The sequence below is a fragment of the Ilyonectria robusta genome (assembly GCF_021365365.1).
Source record: "Ilyonectria robusta strain PMI_751 chromosome Unknown BGZ61scaffold_47, whole genome shotgun sequence".
Lineage (NCBI taxonomy): Eukaryota > Fungi > Ascomycota > Sordariomycetes > Hypocreales > Nectriaceae > Ilyonectria > Ilyonectria robusta.
In genome coordinates this window covers 198,024-207,987 of record NW_025764481.1, presented here as the reverse complement: position 1 = coordinate 207,987, position 9,964 = coordinate 198,024, and the positions used below count along the sequence as shown (strand labels likewise).

Below are 9,964 nucleotides of genomic sequence, written 5' to 3'. Positions count from 1 at the left end.
TTATAGTATTTTTATTATAATTTCTATTTAAAAAAGTAAAAAAAAGTAGCTTATTTATTTATTTAACTTACTTACTTATTAAGTATATTATAATAAAAATCTTATAGTTATTAGTAATTAATATAATAATAAATTATTTAAATAAAATTTATTAAAATAAAACAAATATTAAAAAAGAAATTAATTTCTTAATAATAAAAGATATTAATTTCTTTTATATTTTATTATTTAAAATAAAATTATTATTTTAAGATTATTAATTATAAATAATAAAATTAAAGTTAAAAAAGTTAAATAAAAGCTTTAAGTAGAAATTAATAAATAATAATCTTATTATTTAGCTACTATTTCTTCTAGTACTAAATATAATATTTATTATTTATTTTTACTATTTAAAATCACTATATAGCTTTAATCTATTTAATAATATTAAATAAAGCTAAAAAAAAAACTAAATATATCATTCTATATACCTAGATGCACTCTAAACATTGAGGAGTAGTAGTCAAAGCAGATCGGCACGGCAGAAGGCTAGCCGTTGTCGGCGTTGTAGAACATGCGGCTCAACTGGTCATTATATAACAACTCATCAGATAGCTGCCGTAAGTGCTAGAGAAAAGCATACTTGTTGGTTTCAATTGATTTGATGCTTTATTGCGTTTTTATTCATCAACGTAAGGTATTCCATGTTCAAGGTTGAGAATTTTCAGTCCCTTCATTGTCTGGGATATTCGCTCATCCCCAAAACCGGTAATTTCTCCAGTCATCTCAGCAGGCTCCCGCAGCGTGGATATGAGCTTTGGAATTTTCTTGAGGGGTCGATTCTATTCCTTTTGCCTGAGACAATAATGAGAGTATTGTAGCTGTCCAGCTGATGTTTCAAATTGCATGAAAACTTTCCTCATGGGAGGAGACTGTTAGTTTTAATCTTGTTGTTCTACTTCGCCTGCTCTTGACGTCTTCCTTTGTTCCTCTTCCCTTTCCGCATCAAATCTGCGGAATTCACTCATATACCACATTATTCTCCTCACCAGACGGTACATCGTGATAGCCATTTCCACGTTGTGTCTGAATTTTGACTTGGGGCTTTCAAATCCTTGGCCACCGTGCTTTTCCAGTAGGTTTATGAGGTCTGTGTTCGTATCGTCCGGATCACCTGCTAGATCAAGAGCAGTCTTCAGATTCCTGTTCACTGCATTGACGGAAGCGCCATGTTTGATCAACAGCTTCGCCACAGAAACATGGCCTTCGAGGACAGCATAGTGAAGCGGTGTCATTTTCTTCGATGATGCAGCGTGGTTTACCATCTTCTTCCACTCTCGCTGGAAGGGGAACTTATTTTTACGAATCAGGCGAAGACAGGCTTGCTCAAGGCCGAAATAGGCGATCCAGTGTAACTTGGTCGTTCTCTCTTCCGGATGGGACAGAGGCCCAGATCGCAGTTGGTGCAGCGAGTGATCGAGGATTTCAGAGATTGCATCTACATTGGCTGGGTCTTTGAGGAAGTTGTCAAGGAGATCTTGGCAAGTGGAAGCGTTCCGAGCATGGTCGCCCCAATTGAATACCGCATATCGGTAAAATTCGCATCTCCAATATGACGCCGGTGAATGTCGGGGAGCACCAAAGCCAAACAAGAGCGGGCGAGGAACGTACGGTCGATCCCTGTAAGCAGAGAGATATGCCAAACATACTTTTGTGATCTCGTCATCCGCCCCCGGGAATTCCTGCTCTCTGACAGAGGCGAAGAATTCATAGGCAGTATGATGAGAAAGGCGGACATACCCAGTATCCATGGTGATGAGACCTAGGCAGGCGGATAGAATCTTATCCTCGGAAATGTGGGATGCATCCCATTCGCTCTTTTCTTCATTCCATCGGTCTGGCTGACATGCAAGAGCATCCTGCATTTCATCGCAGCTCATTGGTCTTCTTGCGCACAAGACCCATAGCAAAACCCTTTTGGCGAGGTTCCCTGGTTGCCGATTGATGCGTTCCATCGTCTTGGCGTAGATGTTGCGGAGTAGCTCAGTCCTTTGCTTGCCTGTTTCTTTACAAGTTCGTACTAGCACACCGAGGGTTTGCCTAAGTTCCTCAATAGAGGATACATCGCTGTTGTGTAGGACATTGATACATAGGCTTGCAATGAGGAAACTAGGCAACATTAGCCAGAGAATGGTGTTCAGTCAGATGAGGAACTATGCATACATTCCATCTGCAGTCTCGACGACTAGACGCAACAGCCCACAGAAGGCTCCTTCTCAGCTGATTGGGGCCATTGGGCACACTCTTGGTCATCTACTTGTACCCAGGTATTCAATCAGGCACGAAATTGTAGCCCAAGTCGGCAAGCAGTTTCAACCCACGGTTTTTATGGTGGCACTCGGCACCACAATTCCACCTCACCCGACCTCAAACCCACTCTAGAACCTCCTCTATGTTCTGTATTTAAGGCGCTTCTCTCAAACCTCAATCTGTCTCTTCAATTTCACCAGCATCATCCTAAGAAGCTCGTCCTCCCAGCTGATCCCATCTGCCCGCTTGCCCCGTTCCCTATCCCATCAACTCCACCAGCCCAACCGCCCTCACTGTAGCAATGGACACTAGTCAGTGCGGGTCATATTTGGCAGCTGTACTTAGGGCTTGCGGTCTTGTTCCAGTTATTGTGGAGACATGACGATCCGAGCTCTCCTTCAGCCTCTTCTTGTGCTCCCTAGCAGTCCACCTACTCCCGACATGCGACCGTACAGTCCCGCAAAGAGGCCTTAAAAGCGGCAATCTGGGGTATGGCATGTGTCGCTTGAGTTTCGTCTCATAATACCACTGGATTTACGCTAATAACTGGCCGAGAGCATCGGCCGAGAGCAACCGCTGAATGACACGAATACAGCTTCGGCGATGTGCTTCCTCTCCCAGGCCTAGAAAGTCTGATGTTTTACCCCATATTTAAAACTAATTGGGTAGTCATGTCTCTCTTGGCGTGATATGTAAATGCTCCGTCACCATGTCCAGGCGCAAACCTTGGATGATCCTTCGTCTAAGCCTCCTATGCCTACGTACTCCACTATGCTGTTTCAGAACACGATAAAGACACGCGTCAAAGCCAATCATTGGCACCATGATGAAGATTCTTGACATGAAGAATCCGGAGTTTTTCAATCATATTGAGGAGTCTAAAGAGCCGATGCCGGGAATTGCAATCAACAGAGACGCATTTCTCCAGGCGCAGCAAGATACACTCGCCGAGGCCCGCAGTCCATGGGCGGTCATTCAGGACAACGTCAAGACGTGCGCAGTCATTCTCGTCGTCCAGGTCAGTGTTCGCGCGATTGCATTCTTCCAGTCCATCGTCTCATTGCTTATCAAGTGTACTTGCGTAGACAAACGGCATCATTCTTGGATTAGAATATGTCTTACTCGGTGCGCTAGTCGGCGTCCAAGCCTTCTGCAACACGATGGGATCGTATGATTCCGAGACTGAGAGCTACACAGTGGCGGCCACTACGCTCTCCCTCTGGGCTGGACTCTTTGGTCTCATGCATGTCATTGTTCATGGTCTTGCAATTTGCGGTAAAGCTAATGTTCACCTGCTAGGCAGCTTCTGGGACAACTCTTTGCCGGTTGGTTTGCAGACCGTTTTGGCCGTATCAAGTGCATCTATCTCATGGTGTTGAACATATACCTCGGCGTCATGGTGGAGATCCTGTCAAAGAATAAGAACGACTACACTGGCGCAAAGATTATGATGGGGACGGCCACGGGCATGATGCAAGTTGCTGTACCGACATATATCGCTGAGATTGCGCCGTGTGAGATCAGAGGAATCTCTCTCGGCCTGTTTAGTTTCAACCGTAAGCTTCCTTGCATCCCCAAATCACCAACAGCCTTTTGATTCACCTGCTAGTGTCTCTGGGTGCGATGATCGGAAACATCGTCACTTACGTCGCAAACCAAACCTGGGGTTCTGACCCTTTTGATAATCGCGGGTGGAGAGTGCCACTCTATGTCGGTCTAGCCACCCCGACGATTTCCTTGATCGGCATGGCGCTCATGATGCCCGAGTCACCATACTGGTTGATCCTTCAACATCGGGTCAAAGATGCCCAAGCAAGTCTGAAGCGTCTGCACCCAACGAAATCCGACGAGGAGATTACGCGCCTCACGAATGAGCTACAATACACGGTATTGAAGGAAATCGAGGACAAGGAATCTTCGAGCGATGCTTCGTATCTTGAGTGTTTACGTGGTCCAAATCTCAGACGCACATTTGCTGCCCTTTTTCCGTCTTTGGCTCAGCAACTTGTCGGCAACCAACTCGTCCAGTCGTATTCTGCTTGTAAGTTCGTGCTATCATCACTCTTACGCAAATGGCTGATACCCTTCTCCTCAGATTTCTTCACGATAGCAGGATTGTCGAATGCACTGCTTGGAAGTGTCGTCGTCTCTTGCGTGGGACTGGGAGCAGCCATCTTTGCCTTTTCCCTGATCGAGCTGAGGACTGTTGGGCGATGGCATCTGGTTTTCTGGGGTGTTATCGGAATCACTCTGTCCATGCGTAAGTTCCATCCCCGACTTAAAAAATCTGACCCTCGGCTGAGTTGTTCACGTATAGTTGGTATCGGTGTCATCGACACTGCGGATCACGGCAACAACACGGCTTCCGCTGGTGCAGTTCTCGTTACTTTTGTTGCGCTCTTTAATGCGGCCGTGACCATCGGCCCTGGTGTTGCGGGGTGAGTAAGCCCGCGAACTCGTACTTCATCGTGATACAAGACGTGCAGTTTACTGACTACAATACTCACTCGCAGATGGTCATACACTGCAGAAAGCGCATCAGCCAGACTCCGTGCCAAGACAGCTACTCTGGCCGTCGGCTGCAACGCCGTCATTGGAACAGTGACTAACATTGTGATTCCAATTGAGCTGGAGGCTATTGGAGCCCAAACTGGATACATGTTTTTCGGAATCGGGCTTGTTTGCATCGTGTTGATTTACCTCTGGATTCCCGATGTCACCGGGCGAAGCTACGGGCAGCTGGATGAATTGTTTGAGCGCAGAATCCCGGCAAGAAAGTTTAAGGGTACTCAATGCACAGGCAATTATGGTACGCCGCACCGTAAGCCTGCTTGAGCTAGCATTGCTAATTCTGCAATGTTGCTTCTGCGCAATGTGTCGAGGTGGCGCGGTTTCGACGTTGGTGTAAGACTCTCGGGGGGAATCAGCGTACGCCTGGTTGTGAGTATGGTAGTCAAGTTGTTGTATGCCTCTCAGTTGCGTCGTTACGATCATTATGTCATCCTTATAGAGTTCTGCGTATTACATCGATGAAGCTAAAGCCCGGTCGGATACAAGCTATTAACCATGAAACATAAGTCCAGACCTATGCAGCAGTAAAGGACTCCACTTTGACCGAACCCCCCAAAGCTGTTTCAGCATAGTTAAAGATCCCGAAACGATAGGCAATAAAGAAGGCCCAGCCATTGTACAACTTGTACGTCGGTCCAAGATTCTCATACTTGACTCCATCCCAGCTGTACGAGAAGACTGCATTGCCAGTACCCGTGGGGCTCGTGTCCATGTCCACCTTCAACCACACCTTTGTAGTGCCGTTGGGCACAGCCGCAGTGGCCTTGACTTCTCCCAGACTCTTGGTCTCAGCAGACCATTCGTCGATGATCATGCCGTGCTTTGCAGCAAGTATAAACTTGCCACCGGATCGATGAATGCCAATGTAGGCGCTCTGGTCACGGAATGCCGATAAACCAGCGCGATCTCCATCCTTCATGTTGGAAAAATCAAGTTTGATGGTACCCACTGGGTGTGGGCCATGCGTTCTGTGGGAAAGGGTGTTCCTCGCTGAGTAGATATCGGTGGTGACGCTAGCGGTGCGCAAGGTCAAGCCGTTGTTGACTGTGAAGGAGTTGACGTCGGGATTGTGATTCCACTCCCACGAAACATCAAGAGAAGTTCCCTTGAAGAGATCCGTTCTTTCCCAGTTCTTCGTGGTCCCAGTTTTGTCCGGGAGTGGCAATGGATAGGAAGCTCCCCATCCGCCGTTTGCACCCTCCACGAAGATTGGAAACCCATCGTCACCCCAGCGAATAGGGGCAAGGACTGGAAGCCGGCCTGCCGGATACGCCCAGGTAAAAGACATAAAGTACCACTTTCCATCGGGAGCTTTGACGAGACTGCCTTGGTGAGGAGAGTTGCCGCCTGCCAGAGGCCCCGTGATGCGGTCGAGGAGAAGTTTAGACTCGTAAGGACCCCACGGGGTTTTCGACTTCCAGATCCAGGTCTGGGCGCCGCCGGGGTTGTCGTCGAGGATGTAATACAGGCCGTTGATCTTGTACATTCGATTGCCTTCTAGACCGTCCACGCTGATGTTCGTGTTGGTGAAAACAGTCTGGGACTTGACCTGGCTGAGACCGTCGTTTGAGAGCTGCGCCACTCGGACATCATTGGACCCGTACACGACGTACATGGTGTCGTCGTCGTCAATCAGGATGCCATTGTCGTAGTAGCAGACACCCCCTCCCAGATTTCCTCTGTTCGTCCATGGCCCTTGAGGCGACGGCGCCGTGAAGACCCACGTGTAGTAAAAGTTGGCGCAGCCGATCCAGTACCACAGCCCGTTACTCTTGCGGTATCTCAGAGATGAAGCCCAGGTTCCTGCCCGGTAAGCACGCTGATTGCTATTGGCTGGAAGATCATAACCATCTCCAAAGTTGAGTCGAGGAATCGAGTGGCCGATGAGGTCCCAGTTGATGAGGTCGTTTGATCGCAGTATCGGTGCTCCGGGACTATAGTGGAAGTTTGAGGCGGAAAAGTAGTACTTGTCGTCTGGTCCGAGGAACACATCATTGTCTGGGAAATCGGAGTAAATAATAGGGTTGTTGAATGTGTCGGCTCGGCTTGTGAGTTCCGCGGCCGTGACGACCAAAGAAACGGACGAGACTATGGTTGATAAAATAGTAGAGGCCTTCATCTTTGGTTATGTGATTACCTGCGAGCGTAGAGTCGACAGTCAAGGCGAAACTGGACATGTTATATATTCCACGGGAGCCTTCGTCATAGGTGGCATTTTCTCGTCTAGGTTGCTGCCCCTCCTGGAAATCTTGCCTAATGAAGGTCTCGGAGAGATCTACCGGTTTTCCTTTCGGGCCGCCATTGGAACGTCGTATAATGCAAAGTTTAGACACGCTTGAACGAGAATCATTCGAAGTCGTTAGCCATACACATGCGATGATCAAATTTAGCCGAAAGGAAGAATAAGTTCCGGACCCAATGTTACAGAGACGAGCCGGGCAACCCGGTTCCGTCTCGTATTTAGCTTCCCCCCGCCCCTTGCAACTTTAGCCGGCAAAGTGACGCGATGCCGGATATTGCCACAAGGATACTGGGTTAACCTCTTGAGATAAGGTTCGGATATATCCGGTCCAAGTGAGGACCTTGGCTAAGGGGTCGTGGGAAGAAAAGCCGGTGCGTTTGCATACTTTCGGTTCAACTCCGGCTCTAGATGCAAGAGTTAAGGGATTTCCCGGTGATCTGCCGGATCTGGTGATCCGCCGGATCACCGCCACTTCGCACACTCGACATCAATCGACAATTACTCAACAACCATGGCGCCGATTGATGAGGCCCTTGATTTCCTGAAATCGTCGGAATCAGTTAATTATGCTGAGACTGCACGGCGTTTCAATTGCGACGAGACGACCTTGCGACGCCGACATCAAGGCAAACAGCGGTCAAGACGAGATGCCGACAGTTTGTATAAGTCACATCTATTAAAACAACAAGAACGGGATCTTATCGCTTATATTCATAAGCTTTCATCGCGTGGAATTCCCCCTACCTTACCTATGATAAAGAACTTCGCCCAGGATATCGCCAAAATCGAGGTCGGAAAGGACTGGCCGTACAGCTTCGTTCGACGCAATCGAGATGAGTTAGGTTGTATATGGTTCGACGGGTTGGACATCGCGCGAAAGAGAGCCGATAATGCCTCTAGGTATAGGGCTTATTTTGAGCTTGTAAGCCAATGCACGAAGCTTCCCTTTCACAACTGACAGTGGAAGATCCGCATAAAAATCGAGAAATATAACATCCTACCCTGCAACACGTATAACGCGGATGAGAAAGGATTTCTCTTGGGTGTGATCAATCGAACGAAGAGAGTATTTTCCATTAACGTCAAAAAGCAAGGCAAATTGCTCGGTGCGTCGCAAGATGGTAATCGATCTTGGATTACGTTCCTGGCGTGCATCAGCCAGGATATGACATCGCTGCCCCCATTCCTCATCTATCAAGGCAAACCAGGACAAGTCCAGGACTCTTGGCTCAATGAATTTGACCCAGAACATCAATCAGCCTTCTTTACCACCTCAGAAACGGGGTGGACAAATCACGAGCTTGGAAAAGAGTGGCTCGTCGGTGTTTTCGATCGCTTTACTAAGGCAAAAGCTCGAAACGGTCGTGATTATCGCCTTCTTATTACCGACGGCCACTCTAGCCATGTTAATATGGACTTTCTGGAGTGGTGTGACCAGCACCGGATTATCGTTGCGGTGTTTCCCCCCTATTCCACGCATCGGCTGCAACCCTTGGACGTGTCGCTATTCAGCCCCCTTTCGACCGCATATTCAAATCAGCTTATCCAGTGGACAGCAAAAACACAAGGCCTTATTGGCCTATCGAAACGTGAGTTCTGGACTTTATTTTGGAACGCATTTGAGACTTCCTTCTCTTCCGAGAACATTGCGAGTGGGTGGAAACGGACTGGTCTCCTGCCTTTTGACCCAGAAGTGGTCCTATCGCAGATCACTGAGAAAAAAGATGATGGTTCGAATACGGGTAGCGACTCGGTAGAATCACTAGCCCTTCAGCAACCTACGGCCCGAGATTTACGCCGACTTATTGACAAAGTAGTCGACAAATCCTCTATCGATGCTGACCGCAACAGCCGAAAGCTGAAGAACACCCTCGAAAGCCTGCAATCTGAGGTTGAACTGCTTCGATATGAGAATCAAGGACTCCGCGAGACAATTAGCCAAGAAAAGAAGCGCAGACAGCGCGGTAAAGCTCTGAAAGATCTGCTCTTTGATCGTACAGATCCAAATTCAGCTCAGGTGTTTAGCCCAGCAAAAGTCGCTCAAGCCCGCCTAAAGAAAGCGGCGATGGACGCCCAAAAGAAAGAGGAGGTTCTGCAGAAGGAATCGTAAAAGGCTCAGCGACAGCAGAAGGCGGCGGAGCAAAAAGCTCTCGCTCTGGAGAAGAGGAGGCAACGAGAGGCGGAAATAGAGAGAAAACGGCAGGTAAGGGAGGCCAGGCAGCAAGAGAAGGAGACCAATCGACAGATTCGACAAGAACTTAAGCGTCGCAATCTGGAAATGGCACATGAAATGCAACATGAACGACGGGTGGCTTCTGAAGGCCGCGAGAAGAGTCCGGACGTTCGAGACGAGATAATCGTCGCTCTTCCACTCATACCAGAGCCGCCGGTAGCATCACAGGCCCTAGATCTACCAAAAGACAACCGAAAAGGGAAGGCAGCGACCACTCCAATCCGTACCGCTCGTCCGAAAAGACCCTGTCTAGCTGTTGAGAGTGATCGGGAGATGGTAGTCGCATTTCGGGGTACCGGGCGGCCGCAGCGGAATAGCAAGCGACCACGATGGCTTGATGACTGCGAAATAGACTGAGACATATCTTATAGTTGCATTTTCATTATGTGTTTAATTTTGGAAGATTTGGGACTGCGGCTGTGGAGCTATTATAGATTGATGTCTGGAATGCAAGTTGGTGTAAGTCCGGCGAATCACCAGATCCGGCAGATCACCGGGAAATCCCTTATATTACTCAACTTCATTATCGTAGAGGTGGTGACACCCCTATCTCATTTCGGTCTTAAATCGTATCATCAGAGTCAGGCTATAACTTGGGAATGATATCGCGCAATGCTCGTGTCACC

At 48.0% G+C, this 9,964-nt stretch overlaps 3 protein-coding genes across 3 annotated transcripts; 1 reads left to right on the top strand and 2 right to left on the bottom strand.

The window, feature by feature from the left end:
• Positions 1 to 923: 923 nt before the first annotated feature.
• BGZ61DRAFT_486432 (uncharacterized protein) lies at positions 924 to 2,295 on the bottom strand (the record flags this gene model as incomplete). Its single annotated transcript, XM_046249859.1, has 2 exons — positions 924 to 2,151; positions 2,246 to 2,295. 2 exons carry the CDS (start codon positions 2,293 to 2,295, stop codon positions 924 to 926), a joined length of 1,278 nt encoding a protein of 425 aa, XP_046095148.1.
• Positions 2,296 to 3,147: 852 nt separating this feature from the next.
• Positions 3,148 to 5,127, top strand: BGZ61DRAFT_568256 (general substrate transporter; the record flags this gene model as incomplete). Its single annotated transcript, XM_046255998.1, has 7 exons — positions 3,148 to 3,310; positions 3,378 to 3,539; positions 3,596 to 3,839; positions 3,902 to 4,333; positions 4,388 to 4,544; positions 4,596 to 4,730; positions 4,806 to 5,127. Exons 1-7 carry the CDS (start codon positions 3,182 to 3,184, stop codon positions 5,125 to 5,127), a joined length of 1,581 nt encoding a protein of 526 aa, XP_046095147.1. The 5' UTR covers positions 3,148 to 3,181.
• A 205-nt stretch (positions 5,128 to 5,332) lies between these two features.
• BGZ61DRAFT_466161 (concanavalin A-like lectin/glucanase domain-containing protein) lies at positions 5,333 to 6,438 on the bottom strand. Its single transcript, XM_046247649.1, has one exon. The coding sequence runs from the start codon at positions 6,347 to 6,349 to the stop codon at positions 5,378 to 5,380; it is 972 nt and encodes a 323-aa protein (XP_046095146.1). The 5' UTR covers positions 6,350 to 6,438; the 3' UTR covers positions 5,333 to 5,377.
• Between the last annotated feature and the right edge of the window lie 3,526 nt (positions 6,439 to 9,964).

What these genes read in the sequence shown, in the direction of transcription:
- BGZ61DRAFT_466161 (XM_046247649.1), bottom strand. Translation starts at nt 6,349, where the DNA reads ATGTACAAGATCAACGGCCTGTATTACATCCTCGACGACAACCCCGGC.